Source organism: Diceros bicornis, chromosome 24 (genome assembly GCF_020826845.1).
Source record: "Diceros bicornis minor isolate mBicDic1 chromosome 24, mDicBic1.mat.cur, whole genome shotgun sequence".
Classification (NCBI taxonomy): domain Eukaryota; kingdom Metazoa; phylum Chordata; class Mammalia; order Perissodactyla; family Rhinocerotidae; genus Diceros; species Diceros bicornis.
The window spans coordinates 17,551,633-17,576,128 of NC_080763.1; the positions used below are offsets into that span (position 1 = coordinate 17,551,633).

The window sequence follows — 24,496 nt, forward strand, 5'->3', positions numbered from 1 at the left end:
TGAAGAGGTAAAAACAGTGTAGATGTTTAGCAGGCAGGAGGCCCAAATCTCCACTCCTCCGGGATACCTCGAGTATACCTGACAGTCTTAGGGGGAAGTGAGCTTGCTGACGGGATCCCGAATCAGGGGAGGAGAGAGAGGAAGTCAGTGGTTCAGATGTAGCTGCTGACTGGACTCAACTGGCCTCACAAGGAATACACAGAGCACCCTGATTCAGCAGGAGCCCAAGCCTGGAACGTCCTCATGCGTCTCTCCGCAGAAGGACAAGCTGGAAGAGGTGTAGGATTTGGACACTAGCCTGAGCAGAAGGACAAATTTGCCTTTGTGCCAACTCTTGCCCTCACAGTCAGCCAGTCCTGGCATGAGGCAGAGTCTCTGCCAGCTGTTCCACCTTTTGGGGCTGACCAGCCTTCCCCAGTAAGGCTGAACTTGACAGCTCCTGCCCATGGAATTCCAACCAGGCTGCTGCTTGAGGAACAAAGTGCTCGAGGTTCCTTTGGGCAGGGAAGTTTAAAACTGGGATAAAGATAAACAGATATGAGTTGTAAGCTGCTTCTCACAGCTAGCTTAGGAAAAAGATCTTACCAGGACGTGACAGCCAAGAAGAGCACAGCGATTTGAACCAGTCTTGTAGGGCTGTAACTGGGCAGGTTCCATTTAAAATGAGTTCCTTCCTCTTCTGGTCCTTGTGTGCTTACAACTTCTCCCATTCTTAAGCCCCTGTATACCTAAAACCTAATGATCTCAGCTCCCACCCTGTGGTCCCCAAAGGGCTTTTCTTCCAGTCTCCCAACATGTTTATTGCTCCTCTCTGCAAGTCATCCTAGGGATTTATTTACATCTCTGGGTGCTGAAACATCAAGGTGGTACTCAGCAACCTGCGAGTGGTCAGAGTTGCTGAGAGGTGCAGGGACAAGTCACATGTTAGTCTGCCTGCAGGGCCCTTGTGTTGATTTTCTGGGGCTGGGAGCAGTGCAAGCTCAGCTGACCCTGTTTTTCCTTTGCACAAGGCTCTACACTCCTCACCCTGCCTCCTTACAGACCATTTTCAATCCCTTGCTGCTGCTGCAGATTGTAATCAGAGCCCCTGCTGGGGCCACGCTGGGTGAGGTTGGGGAGATCAAGGTGAGTGCCTTTCCCCAACAAAAGAACCAAACCAGGAAGCAGAAAGATGTGAGGAGAGCGCTAGCCTCAGAGGCCAGGCCACACCACTGACTGGCCTTGGCCTCTCAATCTAAAATGAGGGGGCTGACCTGGATGGTGCAGCTAACCACCTTTACCTCCTTCAGGGTAAGGTCAAAAATGCTTATTTAGGCCTGAACTCTTCGACGCCCTCCCAGTGTCTCCCACCCTTGCTCTGGCTTCTCTTCTGGCTGATGTGTTTTATTTGAAAAGCTTTTTCCCCTAAGTCTAATTCCATTGCCTCTCTTCCACCAGCAATTCAAACTCTCCTTTCTCATATTTCTCTGCCTGCTCTCTCCAAGTGCCACGCATGTGTGTGCTCTTGGATCTCTATTCCAGATCTGTCCTGAGGGTTCAGTGGGCTGGGACTGAACTCTGACTCTTTTTCCCCTGGGCCTAGTCAGACTTCTGTTGGCTTTTTTATGGTTTAGCTTCTTGTTGAATTAGATATTACAGAATATTTAACACACACCCACAAAACAATCCTGCATGGGAAACTCTGGTCAAAACTTTTCTTTGGCACAAACACAGAGCATTTCCACGGCTTGTTGCTTTCCTGCTTCTCTAGGGCTGGCTCAATGCCAGATTGGGGAATTTCAGCTCTGAAGGCCAGAGAGAACTTTGCTGTCCCACCTCCAGCGGTCTGGGTCATCTCCAGCACCACCACATTAAGACTGTAGTTTACTGAAATCTGCCACTCCTTCCCCAGCCCCTGCAGACTTGCTGTCATAAGCAAGGATCTGTGAGGCCTGTCAGCCAGGCCTGGCTTTTTTTTTAGGCTCCCAGCTCTCAGATAGAGCCTTTAGAAAGTTGGCTCCCCAAGTCCGGGGTGGTATCCAAGGCTCCAAGCTCAGCTTTAGTCAGGTCCACTATAATGGGGATAATTTACTCTTTTCCTGTGGTTTCAGATTAACGTTTGCTAATAAACAGTAAATTCTTTCTCTGAAGGAGAACTTACTTTCTACATTTTTTGGAAGACCCCATCCAAAAAAGCCTTCTATGTGGTGTGCATGTTGCTATCAATAAGCAATGAGAGCAGAAAAGAGAGAATCTGCTAACGATAGCAAACACTTCAGTGCTTTCTATTTATCAGGCACTGTTCTAAACTATATATACACACTCATTTAACCCTCTAACAACTTGTTGAAACAGGCATTCTTTCCCCATTTTATAGATGATGAGCTTGAGGCTCTGAGCAGTTGTATACTTGCCAAAGATCTTGGCTCACTGACTGGTTCTGGTGGGCACTACAGGGATGTCTCCGGAATGAGAACTCATCAGAATGGGATCTAGACAGTGCATGGAATGGAAAACATCAGATTTTAGAGTTGAGAGGGACCTCCGTTTCACAGTTCCCAAGAGTTTGAGTGATTTGCCCAAGGCTTATGCAGCTGCTCCATTGAAGAACTAGTATAGAATCCATTTCTTATGCTATTTCAATGCCATTTCCATCCCACTCACAGGTCTCTCTCAGGAGGAACAGAAAAGAACAGAAGTTAGCCCTAACAGTTTAAGGTGGGGTCTTGGAGAAACTAGAAATGTTAGAAAACATTGACTCTGAGACATAAAGAGAAAATAAGAAAATGAAAAAAGATGGTAGGGATAGGACCCAAATAGCATCACTAACCAGTCCAGAAAGAGGCAAGTAGGGAGACCTTTGTTACCCTATGAAAGACTATGCCAATCATCAACCACACACTCACCTGTTCTAGGTATATGTTTATGTGTGCTGGTGTTCAGGTCACCATATGATCATTATTTCATGGAATTCACGCATTCCAGCAAAGAGAATTTCTCTCAAACCAATTCTGCATTTTTATTGACTTCCATTATAAATTAACAACTTTACTTGGGGATTTTGGAGAATCTAGTGCTTTAGAGGCCAGTCCGTGGCACATTCAATGCTAGTTCTGTGGATTTGGAAAGCTGTTGAACCCACCTAGCATTTCATTTCTTTGATTGCAGAGTCTTCCTCATCCCCTTCTCCCCAATGTCTTCCCTCCCAGCTTCCCTAGACCACATGAACATCTCTCTTGTCTAAAGATCTTGGGTCAGCACCCGGATATCTTAGCATTTTATTGCCTTTCTCTGGCCTTGGTGGGGGTACTAACAAAGCCAGATAGAGGGAGACTTGTAAGCTAGCATTCCGTACTTCAGCTGGAACATTCCATTAGCTTATGGCTTTAGGCTCCAGAGTCACTTCCCAACTTCAGTAATTTGAAATGTCAGATATCCCATTTCCTTGCGATGTGACTGTCTTGTAGACAAGCACAGCAGGACCCTTCTGCAAGCTCAAATAAACCCTGTTGAGTGAATGGAATTGAGCAACTCCTCCTGCATGTCCCTCGCCACATTATTGCTGGCCCCAGTGAAGTTTACCTTTGTCTCTAAGCCTCCATTCTGAGAAGCATCTGACCACCTAGGTACTAACAGTGAAAGGCAATTAGGGTACAAATGGCTCAGATTTTCTTTTCATATACACATTTCTTCTGTTGCATGTGGGAAGCACTGTTCTTTTAAGAAATTCAAAATTACTTCCAAGCCACTTGAATTCATGTTCTTTCATTCCAGTATGAGTGCTCAAGGACAAATGAGCACTTAGACTGAAATATCCCACCTGAGAAAATCACACAGCTTGTCCAAAGCCATTATCCTGCTGCTGTGGGCAGGTCTGGACTCACCAAGCCTTCCTTCACCTTCGTGTTTCAACCCTGGCACAACACCTTGCTTAGGTCATAAGGAAAGGACAGCCTCCTTTGGAAGTGTCTATTTTCCTCAGAAGAGTCTTGTTGGCAAGAATTTTTCAGCTAACTCAATTTTTCAGCTTTATAGGCAGGATGTATGTTGTTTTTTTTTCTATTAAGAAAAAAAGTTTGCAATGCACGCCTGGGACAGGGAAGGAAAAGCAATTTGATAGTTGGAAACATCAGAAAACAATTTCTTTGGGGGTTGTCTGTAACATCTCTTCACTGCATCACTCCCTCAGTTTCAACGAGAAGGGTCAATTCCAGGATCTCACTATTCCGAGTCCGTCTAAGCCTGGTAAAGGAGACCAAGTAGACACCTCCTCCTACCCTACACTTTGTTGTCCAGATGTGACCTTTGTCCCAATACCTAGAAGTGACAATGACCATTAGCATGTATGTGGAGTACCATAGTTTTTCTTCGAGTCTTCAGTGTGGCTTTGAATCAAGTTTCCAATTAGGCAGGTATTAAAACAGGAAAGAAACGAAGGAGGAGGGGTGTCTAAGCAACCAAGTCTTCCCTGGAAGAGAAGAGGAAGCCATGAGAAGTGAATAATAGGTTTATTTGCATATACACAGAAGAGCTAGCGTTGCTGGGAGAGAGGCGGGGCTTGTGAGGAGGTAAGGCTTCAGCAGAGGAAGGCACCTTGACAAACAAGGGACTCCTAGCTCAGTAAATCAAGCACAGTTGCAACCTTCATTTGCCCCAAGCCAACTACTCAATTGACGCATTTACCTGCTGTCTTAGAGACACAGGAATCACTTACAAAACCAGGTGGAAAATAAAGTGGAGAGAAACAGTTTTATATATCTGGACCAGCCACTTAAAATTTTTATGTATGGGATGCAGAAAAAAACAAAACAGGCACTTTCAAAGAGTGCTTAACCTAATCAGCGCCCTCTGTCCTGCTGGTAAAAATACCTATCATGGAAGAATCTGGGGGCTAAATGTGCCTCCAAAGCTGGGGCCTTAATTCTATAAGGGTTTATGCAAAGGGACCCTGGAAGTAGTTCCTGCCAGGTTTTCCAGGACTACCATCACAGACAGATTTCCGGAAATGACAGTGCATGGGCTACAGAGACAAGCATTTCTCAGCTCCTGTGAGTATCCTGTGGGGCCTATCTCCTGGCAAGCTGAACCTGGGGTGCTGAGAAGAGTCTTCCCCAAGGATGGAAGGCATCCTTACTAAAAATGATCTTTCTTGAATACTAAAGTTGAACCAGAAGAACTCGACTTCTCTTTTGAGTACCCAAATGAGATTAAGGCTTTTAACATGAAAGACCAAGTTCTGCATTTGGGAACAGTAACTACCAAGTGGTTCGGTCCCAAGAAAATTTGAACTGCTTCTTTTTTTCCAGGAAGATATATGGATTGCCCTTAAGAGAAGACAGAAGAGGCTACCTACTGATTAGATTAAATAAAGCAAAGCAAAAAGATTGGGTATGCTGACTAGGAAGGGGAAGAGAAACACACACTGAGTGATTGTATACTTTTTTTGTATATAAAGGATTAAAAAATTCCAATTTAATAAATTTTGGAAAAGCAAATGTAAAATGACTTGGGCTTATAAAACCAGAATTTACAATTATATGTGAATAGTCAAAGACAAATCATAGAACCATTTTGATTACAAATCCAAAGTAATTCTAATGGTTACAGTATCACTTTCCCACTCCCCCAGTGAGATTATAGCTGTTACATTGTAAGCATCCCCACTGCTACTCACACTCCTTATCTCCTTCTCCTAAGACAATGTCTTCACACCCAAGTCACATCACACATACCAGGCACATCTTCCCTTTCACAAAGCTTAGCAAGATGATGTCTCCTTTTGGCTTAGATCAACAACCTTCCTTTTATAAATAACCCCCCCTTCCCCCAGTGCCTACATTCATCCCAATCTTCACCCTCCACAGGTCGTCTCCTCTTGTCCCAGGTCGTCCCATTTCCAGTAGGACAGGTCCTCCTCTAAAAGGAACGCTGGATCAGTGAGGCCACACCAGTCACGTTAGATCCTCTCTACACCAACGCTGGTTGGGCTCCTAGTTGTCTAGCACCTTTGCGCCCAAGAAAGTTATAGTGTTCTCTCTCTCTCTTCCTCATTTCTTGCCAGTCTTCTCTTGCCTTATCATGACATCTATGCTAACGGGATATCTGGTTATTCCTAGGTCTTCCTGTCTGCACAACCCTTCTTTGATAACCAAGTGACTATAAGCACCACTGCAATGCTGAAAATCTCTTGGTCTTTTCCCCTCTCAATCTTTACCTACCTCAATCAGAGTCTCTTCCAGGAGCCAGGAGTCTTAAACCAGCACTCTTCTCTCCATACTCTCTGCCTCCTAAGATACCTACTCAATAAGAATCTGTTACTTCAAGATACCTACTGCTCTGCAAGATCTAGTCAGAATACCACAGCCTCTGTCAACTGAAAGCCTGAGGGAAGATGCCAGTCCCATCAATTCTGACCATTTTGGGTTGAATTAAATGAATATAGTCCCACACTCTGCTCTTTACTACACTTCTGCATTAACATACTTATAAGATCCATGTTAGTAGTCTGAGCACAAAGCTCTTGAGAGCCGTCTTTTCACCTTCTTTCAATATGCCTTGACACTGTCACATGGGGCCAAGGAAGTGTCTGCTGGCCTTTTGAGTGCCTCTTAGGAAATAGCACCTAACTGGTTAAAGTGTTACCCACAACTAGTTATATTTTATGGCCTCCATACAGTATGTGTTGCAGCATTGCTCAATTTGCAATCAGTGAAATTTATCAGGGAGCTATGTTCTCTTGGATCTGATCTTAAGTGCTAACCTTTCAACAGCATTAAAAATGCTCCACTTTCAGTATGTCTACATTAAATGCTCAATGAAGAAGCACTACTGAGAGAAAACATGGAACATTTCTTTAAGAAAGGAACCATGCTTTCCTTTCCAGCACAGCCAATGGGCTGAAGGCCTGTTTCCACTCTCTTCTCTATTCTTTCAGCATAAATCCACTACTCACTTAGCAGGCACTCAGTGTTAAGATCAGAACACCTATGGCATGTAAACAAGGTGAGATAGCAAAAAATAGAGATTCATAGATCCTTTCTGATGGGGAACTGAAAGAAAAGTCTGAGACAATGAGCTCACGCGTGCCAGTGCAAACACACAAGAATAAGTCAAACATCTCAACAAGGATTTACTTTAACAAAATCTGCACAGGTACACTATGCTCAAGACTTACTAGAAAGGAGTCACTTGGATTTTTTTCCCTTTCTTAACACAGCACAAGCCAATGGCCAGCTACACATCAGACCCATTGTTGAACAGAAGGGAGCAGCATCAGACACAAAATTTCAGGACCTGGTTTTATGTGTCTTTAATACTTTTTTCCTTTCCTTTGTGTTCACTAAACAGGATTTAAAATTTTTTTTATAAAGCTACTTTTTGTAGCTTTTTGTTTTCCCTTTGTATATATCATGTTTTTAATTTCTTCTCTGAGGAGGAATTCTCTGAATCTGTATCTTCCAATTCAACTCGGTGCCTTTTGAGGCCACTATGGCCATGAACAGCCCTGCTGCTGTCTGTGTCTGGGGGGTCAGTAGGGTCCTCTCTCGTTCCAGCACTGGGGGTCTCACAGGCCATTTCAGACCCACAACAACCTTTGTGTAGGAGCGTCCCTGTCAGGGACAAGTTATCATGGTCAGTGTCTGAATGTCCTGGGGAAGAGCAGGCCACTGCCTCCAGCTCCCCAAAGTTCTGCCCATTGTTGTGGAGGTGAGGGGGGCGGGGGTGTAAGCGTCCATTGTTGTGGTTGGCACAGATGGTTTCGAGGCTCCTCTCCTCACTGTCATCAGATTGGGTCCTGGGACAGTTGCCAGACCCGCTGCTGAGGGTGGAGCCAGATGCCTTGGGGACAGGAGGAGAGGGTGGCTCCTCAGCCCGGCTGCTCAGGGCCTTACTCAGGGCCTTTCCATTAAGCTTCTTGGTTTCAAAAGAGTGTTCTACAGAGCCACCATTGTTAGGGTCCTGAGAGGTGTCCTCTGGTGCCTCTGCCCAAGGGTGGCCGCTGTGCTCATGGCCTGGGCCATTGCTGGGATTTCTGGCAGAAGTCCCTTCTTTAAAAGTGTCCTTGCTGCGGCCTTCAGGGGGCAGGTCCTGGCTCCTCTGGGCCATGGCCGTGTTCAGACAGGCTTCCTTACTAGAAGAAGGGACTGGGTTGTCCTTGTGGCTGGTTCCCGCTCTCCCTTCATCTGCCTCCCCAGACATGAGGGAGCTCTCTCCATCTTTGTTATTGGAGTAGGAGATATAAGAGTAGCGAAGCCACTTGTAAGCTTTATAAATCTTTCGCTCAACTGACTCTATGTCAGAAGTTGGCGACGCCCGGCTTGGCTGAATCTCCAGAGTGGACGTGCTCCGCTCAGGGGAGGAGGTGGGGGAGGAGGAGAGGTCATCCACTTTGATCTGGGGGTAATCATAGTTGTCTTCGCCGATGTAGGTGCCGGCGCTCTTGGTTGGGGCGCTGGGCCTCTCTTCTCGGGGCGTCTTCTGGCGGCGCCGCATGGCATTCCGCTGCCGCGTGGACGCTCGGCGTTCATTAAGCTCCTCCTCGTCCTCGGAGCTACTGGAGCTGCTGGAGCTGCTGGACTCATCCTCAGGGCTGGGAGACCGTGGCCGGGGGAAGAGATCGGTGTCCAGTTCAACCTCACAGGCATTCTCTTCCGAATCGGACTCGTTGGAAAGGGCCAGGAGGCGTTTGTCCTGGTAGCGGCGCAGAGCAGACAGGCGCTGCTGGCGAGAGGCTGCATCCTCGCACGTAGGCGGTGGCGGGGTTGACGCCACTGCATTTGTGTTGGCGACCCGCAGGGGTCCCAGGTGGAAAGCGCTGTCGGCAGACTCGTCCACTGTGGGCGGAGGGGAGCGGGGCAGCGAGGCCGAGGACTCTGAGTCAGTGTAGCCCGAGCGCTCGCTGACCCCTGCGTGCAGCTGGAGGATAGTGCTCTCGCTAAGGTCGCTGTCTGAGTCAGAGCTCCAGCCCTCGATCTCGCGGCGCACCAGGGAGTCAAAGAAGGCCATCATTCGGGGGTCTTCCTGCACAGACTGGTTGGCGTAGTCATGCGACAGGCCACTCCCACTGTTCAGCACAAGGCTGATGTACTCTTCGTGGGTATAAAGGCAGCGGGAATCATCCTCAATCCGACCGTCCAGGTCTCCGGTACATCCTGGCTGCTTGTACGGACTCCAGATCTGCAGAGGAGACAACAAACCCAACGAGGACTGATTGGAAAGTATTCTAAAGCTGGCAGCCATAAAGAACACCCAGGCAGAGATTCCCCAGACCCTCCCTGTCATTTAGCCAGGACTTGCTAACTAACTTTAAATAAATATTCTTTACCAGACTGGATTTTGTGGGCCACTTATGAAAACCAAGGCTTCTGGAGTAAGATGTAGGAAAAAGCATGGTCTAGGATACAGCATTAGCCTAGTTCAGGAGACCTAAGTCCGGTTTCTAGGTCCAGGATAACCACACCCAATCTCCCTCCCAACCCTCCTCCCCTTCAGCTTCCTCTATTAGTAGCTTGGAAATTACAATAACCCCCTTCATAATCTCAGAGGACAGAGGGTGACTTGAAGATTGGCCAATGTGTTCAAAACTCTCAGAAGACTAAAGCTGTGCACAGAGAGGTACCACTTATCCAAAGTGAAAACAGACCCAGCAGTCAGTCCTCTGGGACAGTCAATGTTTCAGCTTACAACTTCTCCCCAGCTGCAACATTTCTATTTTTAACTAATGGGAATTGCTTACTGGAGCTTGATAAGAATAGCCAACTGCCTATACTGCAGTTCCCTCTTGGACATGCAGCCATCAGTTACCCAGGAAACTGGGTTCTCTTAACCAGGGAAATGCTGGCCTGCTCCCCAACTCTTCTGTTAGCTGCAGGAATAGGTAGGACGCACCCAGCAAGACTGCAACTCCAACCCTTAACCCCCCTCCACTCCATGGTCAGAGACATGGGCTCATAGCTAAAGGGTGACAGAACTAGGATTCAAACTCAGATCTGCCTGAACGTAAAGGCCCAACTTTACAAGTTGAATAAGTTATGCAAAAATCAAGTTCAAGGTAATTAAGCTGTCACTGCAAACGAGAACGATTAGCTTCACCTGACTGCCAGACTGGTCCACAGAGAAGCACAGAGAAGCTGGGTTACATCAGCCGGTAGTCATGGCAACTCAGATGAAATTCCAGGCGATTTTCTTGCCTGACAGGCTGGTGTCTATCTTTAGATAGCACTCAACCCAGAAAACAGTGGCTCCTCGTTCCCTACCCTCTGTCAAGACAATGGCTTTGTTCCCCAAAGCTATCCAAGGACAAATTTGCCTCCTTGTGAGCACTTTCCTGAGGTCCATTCCCTCCACACTTTACTTGGGACTCCTGGAGGCAGCATCTCTTTGAAGGATCCCCCGTTCAAGACAGGCTGAAGAAACCTTCTAGGTTAGCTCTCTTTACCAACTCCCAACTCAGATTCATTCCTCCTTCAACTTTGTTCCCTGCCCACAACACCTCAAGTATTCTCTCCTCTCTGGCTTCATAATCTCACCCAGGGGAGTTTTAAGGCCGTGGTTCTTATACTTTAGAGTGCATAAGAATCACCTGAAAAATAATTACAGTGTTGACTCCTGAGCCCCACCCTTAGATATTCTGATTCTATAAGTCACGGGTAGGTCTCAGGGCTCTGCATTTTTAAGAAGCACTCAAGGGGTGAGTAAGTGGGGGAACCAACTTTTAAGAAACATTGGACTATAGTTAGTATACTAAGTTGCAGAAAATAAAAGATTTCTCTGAAGAGATTCTCAAATTCTTAGTGAGACTCAATGAGAAATATTTAGATATGGCCTTCAGCAATGGGCTCAACCTATACATGACTATCTCTGCAAACAGAGGCCTGAGGGAATAAAAGTTTGGTGGCTTAGAAAGGAAACTAAGGGATCTAAAGGGCAAAGCCCTTAGGATCTTTTTGGGTCTTAGTCTATATTTCGGGCCAAATCTCTTACTTCCTTAATTTAAATATGGTAAAAGGTTACTAACTATGTTGTCTAATATGGAGATAAATCCATATGTACTTCACAGAAACTCAGAATTTGTTAACAGAAGTACAAAATATTAATAGTGAGATGCTGGTCCAACTATCCAACAAGCCAGTTTCTAGGTTCTAATCTACTACCCAGCCCCCTATGTCTTCACTTCAGGAATGAAAATCATAACACTGAAAGTCAGCTGTTATTTGGGCTCTGGAATGTATTAAGCTGAGGTAGACTTTCATTCCTGAAGCTTGGAGTAATGGAACAAAATGCCGGATCAGGAGGCAGGAGACTTGAGTGTGGGTTCCCACTAAGCTCCTAGTTAGCTGGTGACCTTGGGTCAAGTTCAGCTCCCTCATCTAAACAGTGAATTAGATGAGTCTCATCCAATCCCGAGATTCAGAGTAAAACAAAACCCCCATCCCAGAGAGCCAGTCATCAGTCCTCAAGGGACTTGTAGCACAGAGCTGTGGGAGCATTTAGAACAGGTGAGGACGCCTGGCCCCACCACTTCACATGGCTCTGAGCAAGTGACTTCACCCTTAAAAGCTTCTTTTCTCATCTGTAGAAATGAGAGTGATGAAATGACATAACAATAAATGTGGTGCTTTCTCTTTCATTTGGTAGCTGAATACCCTAACCGGAGAGTTTTAGACCCATCCTCAAAGAGACTGACCCTTGATATTATCTTGGTCCTCATCCTTAAAATACCAATTTCAAACATTTGTGAAATTGTTTATTTCTTTACACTGAAAGTCAACACCTCAGAAGTGAAGCAATGAAAACACAACTTCCTGTTACATGTTAAATGTTGCTAGGCATGCCACCTTATGGGGCAAGTTTCATGAGAAAAGGGAGGAGGGGAGCAGCCTTTTCTCCAAGCCCAGTGAAAAGTTTAGCTCAAGAGGCTGCTGAGGAAAAAGATGCAGTTCAATCCTCAAACATCATCAAAATGGAAAGCAACAAAGTAACAAGTGTTCTGATCTACACAGTGACCATGACATGCTTGATGTAGCAGCTCCAAGCCCTCTTCTCTGTTTGTGCTATTATACTAAATTTAGAAATTTGTCTGTCTATCAAGAAAAACTACACAGATAGGGACCTAAATTGCAATTCAAGAGTTCTCCACACTCTCTAATCTGGCTTCCAAGACCCTCTGGGCCCACCTCTAGCCTACCTTCCCAGCCTTATATCTCAGCTCTCCCTTCTTGTGCTCTTCACTTTGTCCAAACACAATCATTTTCTGAATAGGTCCTACACTTTACTGCTTCTGAGCATTTATTCATAAGCACAATGCCTGGAACACAGTAGGTGATCAATAAATATTGGTTGATTCAATGAAATAAGTTCCATTCCCTGTACTTAGAATGTTCTTCCTATCTTACTTCTCTCCTTCCTTTTGCAGTCTTTTTTTTTGTGAGGAAGATCAGCCCTGAGCTAACATCCGTGCCAATCCTCCTCTTTTTGCTGAGGAAGACCGGCCCTGAGCTAATATCTATTGCCAATCCTCCTCCTTTTTTTTTTTCCCCCTTTTTCTCCCCAAAGCCCCAGTAGATAGTTGTATGTCATAGTTGCACATCCTGCTAGTTGCTGTATGTGGGATGCCGCCTCAGCATGGCTGGACAAGTGGTGTGTCTGTGTGCGCCCAGGATCCGAACCCCGGCCGCCAGTAGCAGAGCGCGCGCACTTAACCGCTAAGCCACGGGGCCGGCCCCCGTTTTGCAGTCTTTTTTTTTTTTTTTTTTTTAAAGATTTTATTTATTTATTTTTTCCCCCCAAAGCCCCAGTAGATAGTTGTATGTCATAGCTGCACATCGTTCTAGTTGCTGTATGTGGGACGTGGCCTCAGCATGGCCGGAGAAGTGGTGCGTCGGTGTGCGCCCGGGATCCGAACCCGGGCCGCCAGCAGCAGAGCGCACGCACTTAACCACTAAGCCACGGGGCCGGCCCCCTTTTGCAGTCTTTATTCTTCAAAATCTAGTTCAAATATTACCTACACTGAGATTACCCCAGATGGGAAAAAATCTCTCCCTCCTCCCATAGCACTTTGTTTGTTCATATCTCTTGTGCACCTATTGCATTTTTCACTATCTTTATTTCTTGTCTCTCCTACGGGGTCGTCAATTCCTAGGAGGACCTGCATCACCTTTCTTTACCTTTGTGTTCCCCACGGGCCTAGCACAAATGGCACACAATAGGTATATCACAAATATGGGGTGAATACATGAATATTGGTCTTTGAGAAAAATGTCAGCCATTTGCTCCATCTTGCCTTGCCTTATATTTAACTTCAAAATGAACCCTCTCTTGCTAAGTGTGGGCATTCATGGGGATAGAAGACCTGTTACGAGTGAAAAGAGGCTGGCCCTGACAACAGGAGCTCTGCTCCTCTGGACTAGAAAGGCAGCAGTAAAGGACAAGACAGGGAGAAGGTGGAATGAAGTGGAGAGAGAGGTAGAGAGAGAAAAGCAGGTCTCAGGTTGGACTAGAACATGGTGGGATGACATTCTCTGAGCCATTGATCTCTCAGAAATAGCAAGCAGGAAAGTGACATTTATCAAAATAGAAATTGTCAGGCACACGTAATCATAAGGTAATTCACAAGGGTGGCAAGTCACTGTTAGCACCCTCACTTGACAGGTGGGAGATAGACTCAAAGAGCTGCTCAAGGGTACTAACTGTACTGACTTAAGGTTTCAAATGGCTAAATGTGACTCCTAGTGCGGCAGGATTCAGACCCCACTGGAACCTGGAAGCAGTGTGCTCCACAGTTCAGCCTGAATAATCTCACTGAGAAAGCATTTCCTTCTCTTTCTCCTCTGAGAACTTGGCTAGTTTCCAACCTATGACCTTTAGGGTAAGGACTCCAGTTGACTCAACAGTAACTGGGGAGACTTAGCACAGAAGCATCCCAGAGTGCATGGCCAAGCAGGACTCTCTCTTCTAAAGATGATGCCCAAGTAGAGCTCTCTGAGAAAGAGAATGACATCAACAGGCCTAGAAAGGACATGCTCCTGTGCCAACCCATTAGTCATAGGCCAAAGAAGAAGGGAAAGCAATGCAAAAGACACGGCCAATTCAACGACTGCCCAAGTGAAGGACTACTGACATGATCAAATCCAGCAGGGCATCAGGCTGCCTGTGCCTTCTCACTAGCATGGGGAGTGTGGCAGTACACTGGGAAGAACAAAAAACAGGGCTCTATCCTAGCTTTACCACTAATTAGCTGTATACTTAACCCCAGACAGTTAATTTATACTTTAAATCTCATCATCTGTAAAAAGAAAAAGTAAAAATGATCTAGAAGTCCTGTTCTAGCCGTATGGGGAAATGTGTGCAACCATGAGTCAGCCCTGATCCATAGGACCAACAAAACATAAATAAAGGAAGTTGGAATAAGGACAAATAAAAATATTGACCCATACTCCAACATGACATTTCTGATAGCTTCCCCTGGCTCACATATAACTTGATTTAACTCTGGATAGTTTTTTTAAAAAAAGAACAAAAGAAAATGAAAACTACCAAATCATCTCAAATCAAGTTTTACTTTTTTTCCTGAAACCTCCCTTAGGTTTTCAAGGACATTTTAGGAAAAAAATGAGGAGTTCTAACTTTGGGGAGGAATATCATCTATCCTTAATTAAGAGTCATCACAGTGTCCCCAAGAATTCATCATTTGCCCCGAAACCTTCATTTTCTCAGATATGAAGAAGGGTTACTAGCAACTGGATGTGAGTGACAGGCAGTGGGCCATCCTTCCGTGGATATAGGCCAGGCTGGGTCTCTCAGTTGCAGGCTCTAAAAATATTCCTTGGCAGGATTAAGTTCATTCAGTCGAAGTGCAACTGATGCAAGTGTTTGGCCTCAATCACAACCACAGGCAGTGGGTTTTTTTGCGTGTGTGTGTGAGGAAGATCAGCCCTGAGCTAACATCCATGTTAATTTTCCTCTTTTTGCTGAGGAAGACTGGCCCTGGGCTAACATCTGTGCCCATCTTCCTCCACTTTATATGGGACACCGCCACAGCACGGCTAGACAAGTGGTGGCTTGGCGCGCGCTCAGGATCTGAACCCAGGCCGCCAGCAGCGGAGCGCGCGCACTTAACCACTACGCCACGGGGCTGGCCCGTCAGGCAGTGGTTTTTGATATGCCCTGAGACGGCTGAGCTATGGTTCTGGCAGTCACTTAGTTGTCTGTGCCATACTAGGACAGCAATAATGCAAACTGCACACTGTGTCACTGAGGGGATTGTGGCTTCCTAACCTCCAGATGAGGTTTGGAAAGCAGAATTCATCAGACTCAAGGTCAAAGGCCATTAGAAATGTAGTGGCATACAGGTAGTGCCTAGTTTCAAAGCCTAGTGACTATTTTTACAAATGGTCCTGAAAGGAGAGTTTAAAACCACTCTTCTTAATATGAATTTTTCAGTATTTTGTAATATATCAAAATAATTGAGAATTTTGATAAACCTTTAGTATGTTTAGATATGAGGTCCTACATACATTGTTCTACTTTCTTCCAATTATGAATTGTAATAATTTCTCTAAAAGGATAGAAGGGGAAGGTACCTCACCTTGATAATCTTTTCTACACCAGAAGAGCAGATCATGTAGGTGTGGGGGTTAAATCGGACCTGGTTAACAATAGATCGATGCCCTTTCAGCACCATGAAGGCTCCGTTGACCACCCTACCAATGCCACCTGGGAAGACAGAAGGAAACAAAAATCAAATGATGAAATGGATGAAAGCAAATAGGTTCCAGTAATGGCAGCCAAACAGCTCTGAACTGGAGCTGAGATTTTTTAACTATTCCACCAGCAGAATGCTTAATCTTACAGATAAAGTTGCTATGGAAAGAGGGAAGATGAAATATCTCTCAGCATATGTGCTCTTACCAAGAGCCTTCATTTAGCCTTTAAGCATTGCCCACGCCCACCCACTGCAAATCCATTGTCAATGAAGCCATAGCCACTTAAAACATTTCTCAAGTTTTTGATCCCCAAGATAGAATCCAAGTGTTACCTTAAAGGCCAGTCATGAGCAAAATGAGACTGAACTGCTTGAGAACACTTAGGCAGCTGAGCCAGGAACATGCAGAACCAGAAGCATATAATTACTTAAATGCACAAAAAAACATTTCTGATCCATTTGCCCTCAATTTCTGATGAAGATAGCAAACAAAACAAACAAACATACAAAAAACCACTGAGAAAATAATGGAGAAAATCCTTTCTTTACCCTGATAGCAGGGAGAACTAAGGATAAAGAAAGGAGATTTGGGTCACTTTCATAATAAGCAGAGCCCAAGTAGTAAGAATCTGAATTAGAGAGTGTGGGCCTTAAAGACACCATGTATGGATTAAAATCAAGAGGCCACTGAGAGAAAGCTGTATTTTAAGGACCATCCTATAGGCTTTCTTCTTCAATGACTAAGAAAAGTACCAGAGGCCTGGAATTTATAACATAGATGAAGATGTCATCATTTATAACTTGGGATAATCTCAAAGGTTCAGCTTCACTGGTAAGGGTATCGCACTCACACAGAACACCTGTACCCAAGTTCTGAACAAGGTCGCTTCTGAGCAACTGTCGACAGCTCATTACACACAGGCCAACCTGTGCCCCTGGCCAACTGGCAAAATGTGGTGCACTCAGACATAAACAAGTGAGTGCTCATCTATTTAAGCAATGAATATCTTCTTAGTCCCCACCAGGAGCATGGCACCCCTAGGGCACAAAGTATCATCAGGCACAGTTTCAGCTCCACATGCCTCCATCCCACTCTCAACTCCACCTTGTTCAAACATTCATTCCAAACATTTCTCGTCTCAGTGTCTGGAGAGAATATGACTAGAACAATATTCATTCTTCAGAAACAATCTGGTTCTGGAGAAGGTGTCTTCTGCTTTTGGCCTCTTGACACAACTCCTCTTTTGCTCATGGAAGATATCCCTCTTTACTACCATGTACATATCTTTTCTAGGACAGCAAGAGGTTTCAGACTGTACCGATCTGCTCCTTGGTGGTGCCAACTTAGCTAGCACTAGGTGCTTACTCTACGTGGTGGGTGACAAAAACGTCCTTTGCCTAAATTTTTTCCCATATTTGACATTATTAATATTTGAATTATACAGGATGGATAATACACTTAAAGCTATTCGTATCTCAGCCAAACATCATCAAGTTTGCTAATAAACCATAAAGGAAAAGAGAGTGATTAGGACATAGAACTGGTGTGTTTTTATAGAGAAAAAGGATCAGGAAAGGTTAAGCACCAAGGTTGGCTGCCACAATGGGAACCCCTAGGCAACCTGAGTGCCCTGGGTTCCTAGGGTGGAGTGGGAGGAGAGAAAGGTAACCTGAGCCTGGTCAAAATAAAAATAAACTTGAGAGAATTAAGGAAAAGAGATCCATGGGAATCTAAAACAGTTGCTCAAAATAAGGATCTCACCACCCCCAAGGAGTTCCTTTGGGTCTATTTCTTGTTTATATAAGGTTGATTCAACAAGTAGCATTTCTGCTTATGGGTCTCTTCTGAATTCTACATTTCCAACATCCTACTCCTACCTATACCCTCTTTGGGGTGGTCACTAGCAAAGAAACTTTGGGTTACATCTAGTACCAATCTCTTGTTTAATTCTACTGCCTCCAAGAAAAGGAATTTAAGTGACTCAGAGAATTTAAATGACTTCTTCCAAGTCATACAGCTAGTAAACGGCTGAGGCAGGATTTGAACAGGAGTCTGTTTGGCTATAATGCCTAATATCCTTTCCACCATCTTGGTGGCGTTTAAGAGATGAAATGGTTTGATAGGGATGGAGCCAGAAGCTCATAACTGATTTCTAAATCTTCCTGGAAGTTATCATATAGATTGATTTTCTTTTTAAGTCTTAAAAAAGGGGGGAGGGAGAGACTCTATCAAATGGTATTCTGACTGCAAGCTCTACAGTGTATCACCACAGAACATTTCATCACATTGCCAACACTCAACAGTCCATGAGAGTAGAAGTGGATCTCTTGCATACCTAGAACCTGGGGGCCAATGCCTGAACTCAAGCAGGTGCTCAGTAAGCACTTGTTGAACGGATAGTGTTTCAGGAGAGAGCAATTCCAGAATAAGTACCACCAAAGGAGGACAGATAGAGGGTCTTAAAGAGGTGTCTTAAAGAATCAGCTACCATAGAACTAAAGTTTATCAACTAAACCAATCTTTCTGTCAAAGGTTACTTGGAATACAACTACCATAACTTTGAGACCTAAAGAATAATTGAAGGGTATCAATGCTTGAAAATTCAGACCATGAAAAAACTGTTTTTATAGCTCTTTCATGCACTGTGACCTCATCTAGTTTCTCTTCAATTAAAATTGACAGCAATTTTAATACAAGTTCTTCTTCCCACCCAAACTGGTACCTAGGAAATCTGAAAAAGAGGAGGAAGTCAATAAAGCCAAGAGATCGATGGTGAAAACAGGTACAGGAAGAATCATTGCTGCCATTTGTTTAAGGTAACCAAGGCTGTATACACAGAATCATAGCAATGAATGGGCTTCAGAGAGGTTCTCTACAGCCCCTTTCCAGGTTTCTAGGTTTCAAATGATTCAGTACAGCTGCATCCTATACAGTTTAGATAAAATTATTGTTAGAGAATAAATTTTTATCAGTCCTGGAGATTTGCATAAATCAGATATAGATTTCTTTAGTCTGAAATGGCTAAAGTCAAGATGCCAATATCAGTAAGAACCTGGGGTCTCCTCTCCTCCATTACCTACTCAGACCCTGCCCATCAAATAGCAGGGTCAAGTTGGAAGGAGTTAGGCAGGGAAAATTTTTTCCAAGAACTACACAACCTACATAATCTCCCTTCAGGGTCATTTCTACAACTATGGGTGAGGGGCCTGGTGAGGACCAACCTCCCGGCAGGTTACTGAGCTGAGTCATGACCTAATCACTAATAATGGGCACCAATGAATAAAATAGCACATACTCAGGAAAAGAACCTTACTCATCCTTGAGTTGTCATTTGTTTATACAGTTCTGTACAGACTAACAGTCATTTCTCTGGGCCATATGCTCTGGCTGGCCGAGCCAAACATGTTGCCACCTCTTTGTAGGTTTCTTTTATAAGTCGAGGCCAAACTTCCCATATACCATTTTCCTTTGGTTCAGAAAGGATGTTAGGGAGGTGGGGAAGGCTATAAATCACCTTATTTATTCTACTGCAAGACCTCGGAAAACAAAATGAGTGAGTCATCTCATAAGACTCCAGCATCAGTAACTCACTCACTATCTTAGGGGGTCCTAAGATCCTAGGAAACACAAGGGACTCAGAGAAAACACCTTGCTCAGAACCCTGATAAAGACCTTTCTGAAATGCCACGGCCAAACGTTCCCACAAAGAAGACAAGGGGCTAAGCGTATAGGTCCTCATTTCCCTCCCCTTCCTTACCTATGCTCCTCTTTTCACAACATTCAGCCAGAGATTTGTCCCCTCTGACCTCTCAAAGGTCAGGAAACCACTCCAATTTCTTGCCAACTTCAGTTACCCCTGTTTCTTGTCAATTTTGTTTGCTTCAACAAAGTCCTCCAAGAATGACTATGCTTTCAACTCAAAAGCTAAAAGCAATCTGGTCAAGATTCCTTGATGACTTGGTCTAACAGTAACTTATCAATTATGCTGGGAAGTGGTCCCCAATGGCACTTGGGGCTCTAGAACAGAACATTTAAGTATTTTTGTACTGAAATAAATCACAAATCAACCTGGATAAAATACCAATATTTTCTTGTCAGAGTCTTTGGATTTTTCTCTCCTTCCTAGTAACCCATTAACTAATTAGGACAAACACCTTTGTGAGAACAGGAAGGAGAAACAATGGATAACAATGAGATTAGGGAGAAGGAAGTGTGAAAGCAACAGTGAGGAACCAGGAACAGGGACTAGATGACTGGAAAGGGCTGATGGAAGACAAGAAATTAAGACACATTTGCATTTCCAAGCAATAGAGCAGAGGCTCTCATGAAGAGGGTAAATATCCTTGATCTACCAAGATTTAGACATTGAGACATCCAAGATAGTAAGAACAGAGTTGGGCATATAAGGAGGACTTAACAAGGGATTGTTAAAATTGAAATTAGTGGAGAACACTGTTAAGAGTGGTATTAAAAAAACTCAATACTCAGGTGAAAAAGACAGATTATGGTATAGGAAATACTTCCAGCATTTCATGGGAGAACCTTATCCGGTACCTCTAGATTGGGATATAAAACAAAATCCTGCAGAACATACTACAAGGACAAGAACAGTGAGTAAATACACAAAGAGTGGTACTACTTTGTAGGGGAAGAAGTTGAAAAATTAGGTAACAGTGGTTATTCAAATGATACAATGGAATCAAATATCTGTAATTATCTAGTCCTTGCCTAAGCAATAAGACTTGGGCTTGGTGACATTCACCAAAGAATCAAATGGTTAATTCAGTCCTCATCCTACTCATCTTATTTGACCTATCAGGAAGATCCAACATAGCTGCCTCCCCTTTGACACATTTTCTTCACTGCCTTCCTAGGATCACCCTCTCTTGGTGTTCCTGTTACCTCACTGGTCACTCCTTCTTAATTTCTTTTTTAGCTCCTCTCCTTGACTTTTTAACATTGGAATGCCTTAGGGCTCCTTGGTCCCCTTCTCTTGACTAGCTATACTCACTTGCTTGGTGATCTCATCCAGTCTTGTGGCTTTAAATACTACCTATATGCTACTAAAACTCACATTTTTATCTCTGGTCTAGACCTTTCTCTTGAACTCCAGACCTCTATACCTCTATATCCAAACTGTTTATTCAACATCTCTACCTGGATGTTTAAGAGACATCTCAAACTCTACCTGCTCCCCACGTCTCTCAATCTAATCTGTTAGGGAATCCTGATGGTTTTACCTTCAAAATATATGCAGACCCAACTCCTATTACCTTGGTTCAGGCCACGATCACCACTCACTGTATTATCTGAGATTCCTACTAGTTCTCCTCATTTCTATCCTTGGCAGCCCCACTCCCACCATCTATCCTCAACTCAGCAGCCAGAGTGACGCAAGTTGGATCATGTCACTCCTCTGCTCAGAATTCTCTGATGGCTCTCCATTTCCCTCACTATAAGAGCCTACACGACTTCCACTTACCTCTATGACTTCAACCCCTACTATTCTCCCCCTCCCTCACTCTGCTTCAACACATTGATTTCCTTGCTGTTTCTCAAACACACCAGTCACATTTTCACCTGAGAACTTTCATACTGGTTCTACCTAAAATGCTCTCCCCCTAGATTTCTGCATGGGTAACGCCCTCACCACTTTGAGGTTTTGCTCAAATGTGACCTTCTCAATGAGGCCTATACTGTACATCCTATCCAAAATTGCACTCCCCTTACCCCCCAATACCATTCCCTATCCCCCTTATTCTGCTCTTTTTCTTTTTCCATAACATTTCTAACCTTTTAAACATACTACATAATTTATTGTGTCTATTGTACATTGTCTGTTTCCCTTGCTAGAATGTAAGCTCCATGATGGCAGGGGCTCTTTTGTTCCTCTGATGTATCCCAAACCTCTAAAACAGTGCCCAGCACATAGTAGGTTTTCAATAAATATTTGATGAATGAATGAAAAGATATGAGTGTATCAGACCGTGGAATATAAGCACGCAGGAAAAAACCCAATCTCCATTAGTGGACTCTACCATCCAACGTGTGGATTATCCCAAGTGTTTCTCTTTCTTCATCTTTCTGCTGTCAATTTTGGATATTTCTTTCAAAGTGTTTTTACTATAGTAAGAGAAGAGAAATAAAGGGGCTAAAATCCTATCTAACCCTCATGGTCCTCTGAAATGCTAATTCCATGAAAACTTTATTGATTCCCCAAATCTCTTCAAGCCCTCCTTAATTACCTTTTTTATGAGCGTTGGAATCCACTTTTTTTTTTATTATTATTATTTTTTTTGGTCCTAAATTGTCTCCTACTTTTTTTTATTGTGAAATTTATGTTGTACATTATTGTTTGTCAGTCACCATATAAATGCATCCCTCTGCCCTGTGTGCCTACCCCCCACACCCCCTTGCCCCTGGTAACCACCCAACAGTTCTACCTGTCCGTGTGTTGGTTTATCTTCCACATATGAGTGAAACCATACAGTGTTTGTCTTTCCCTTTCTGGCTTATTTCACTTACCATAATACCCTCCAGGTCCATCCATGTTGTTGCAAATGGGACGCTTTTGTCTTTCTTTATGGCTGAGTAGTATTCCATTGTGTGTGTGTGTGTGTGTGTGTGTGTATATATATATATATATACACACACCACACCTTCTTTATACAATCATCAGTTGAGGGACACTTGGGTTGCCTCCATGTCTTGCTATAGTGAATAACGCTGCGATGAACATAGGGGTGCATAAGCCTCTTTGGATTGTTGATTTCAGGTTCAGTAGATGTCCAGTAGTGGGATAGCTGGATCATAAGGTATTTCTATTTTTAATTTTTTAAAGAATCTTCATCATACTATTTTCCACAGAGGCTGTGCCAGTTTACATTCCCACCAGCAGTGAATTAGGGTTCCCATTTCTCCACAACCTCTCCAGCTTTTGTTGTTTTTCGTCTTGGTGATTATAGCCATTTTAACAAGTGTAAGGTGATATCTTAGTGTGGTTTTTTTTTTTTTTTTTAACTTTATTTATTTATTTTCCCCCCCAAAGCCCCAGTAGATAGTTGTATGTCATAGTTGCACAGCCTTCCAGTTGCTGTATTTGGGACACGGCCTTGGCACGGCTGGAGAAGCGGTGTGTCGGTGCGCACCCGGGATCCGAACCCAGGCCGCCAGCAGCGGAGCGGGCGCACCCAACCGCTAAGACACAGGGCCAGCCCCTTAGTGTGGTTTTGATTTGCATTTCCTTGATGCTTAGCGATGTTGAGCATCTTTTCATATGCCTATTGGCCATCTGTATATCTTCTTTGGAGAAGTGTCTATTCATTTCCTCTGCCCATTTTTTGATCGGGTTGTTTGTTCTTTTGTTGTTCAGTTGTGTGAGTTCTTTATATATAATGGAGATCAATCCCCTGCCGGATATATGGTTTACGAATATTATTTCCCAGCTGGCAGGTTGCCTATTCCTTTTGATCCTGGTTTCATCTGCCTTGTTCCACTTTTAAATTTAGTGCGCGTGCACACACATACCCTCATCCTTCTTAGATTGGAAGTTCTTTGAGAGCAAGAAAATGTTTATCTTTCAATCGCCCATATGGTTTTGCATAATGTCTTATCTAAGGATACTCAATAAGTAAACAAATTGAAGTAAATCCTCTCATCATTTTCTCTGGAACAAGGCTGGAAGAAGAAGGTTAAGCTTTTATCTCCCAAAATGACATTTGGATCTGTTGAGGCAATGAATCTATTTCATTCCTGACTTCACTGGTAGAAGTAAGAGTTTACTGCTATGAGGGGCAAGGGATCACTTCTTTTCCTCACTGTATTTAAAAGAATTGTCCAAACAACCTCTTAGCAATTCCACAAGGCTCGAGTGAATATTCCCAGGGTTTCCAAGTTTCAAACCATAAAGAGAAGTACAATCAAGGTACTGACAATACAGAGAGCAGTGGCTGCCTCCTGGGGATCACATAACCATTTAAGAGTTAAGAAAAGCCAGATGGGGACAGCCAGTGCTGTCAGTAAAGCTCAGAAAGCTCCACAGGCAGCAATACTTAACGGCACAAAAAACTCGATTACATTAAGTTCTTCTTTCTTCATCTGCACTTCACACGTGTTTGCAACCAACTACTTGTGACCCAATTAAAAACAGTTGTTCTTCCAATTACATGGGAGGAAAAAGCAGATGTCCAGGCCTAACTCACTGAGAGTGAATGCACGTCTAGAAAAAGAAGGAGAGACAGAGCATGCACATATATGCAGACCCATGCAAATGCATTTACAGCTGTTTCCAGCCTATTTCACGGGCCTACTGGCAGTGCGGGTGGCTGCGGTGACTTGGCATTGAAACTACATGTTTTTCCCCTCCCTTCAGGGAAAAATTTGTCATATAACTTCCCCTCTCTTAAACTACTGATGAGTCAAGAGCAGCCTTCATGCAAGCACAACTCAAATGACTATTCAGGAGGGCACCAGAGGAGGACAAGATCTTGGTCTATAAGGAGTTTTTTCAGAGCAAAGTTAAAAGAGAGAAAGCTTTCTTAATGAGAAACAATCATTGAGTAGCTACTGAGCACCCTCAGCACCCTCACACTATCCCTAACAAGGTAGATGTTATTACTACTGTTATTATTGTGTGTATTGTTAATATTCTTATTTTACAGATGAAAAAACAGAATTTGGCAAGATTAAACAATTTTTCCAAAGCCTCCAACTAGAAGACGAATGGATCAGGAATTTAAACCCAGGCCTACCAACTCTATTACATTATGCTTCTTTCCATAAATAGTAAGGTCTTAGTGTAGAAGCATATCTCA

The 24,496-nt window shown here is 43.9% G+C and overlaps 1 protein-coding gene across 1 annotated transcript in view; it reads right to left on the reverse strand.

Moving 5' to 3' along the window:
- Positions 1–7,273: 7,273 nt before the first annotated feature.
- Positions 7,274–24,496, reverse strand: part of DCAF5 (DDB1 and CUL4 associated factor 5) — a 108,657-nt gene continuing 91,434 nt past the window's right edge. The window contains exons 8-9 of the mRNA XM_058567189.1: positions 15,566–15,693; positions 7,274–9,156 (exon numbers count right to left, since the gene is read on the reverse strand). Of these exons, the coding sequence (XP_058423172.1) occupies positions 7,387–9,156; positions 15,566–15,693 (1,898 nt within the window). The 3' untranslated portion in view covers positions 7,274–7,386. The remainder of the gene's footprint in view (positions 9,157–15,565; positions 15,694–24,496) is intronic.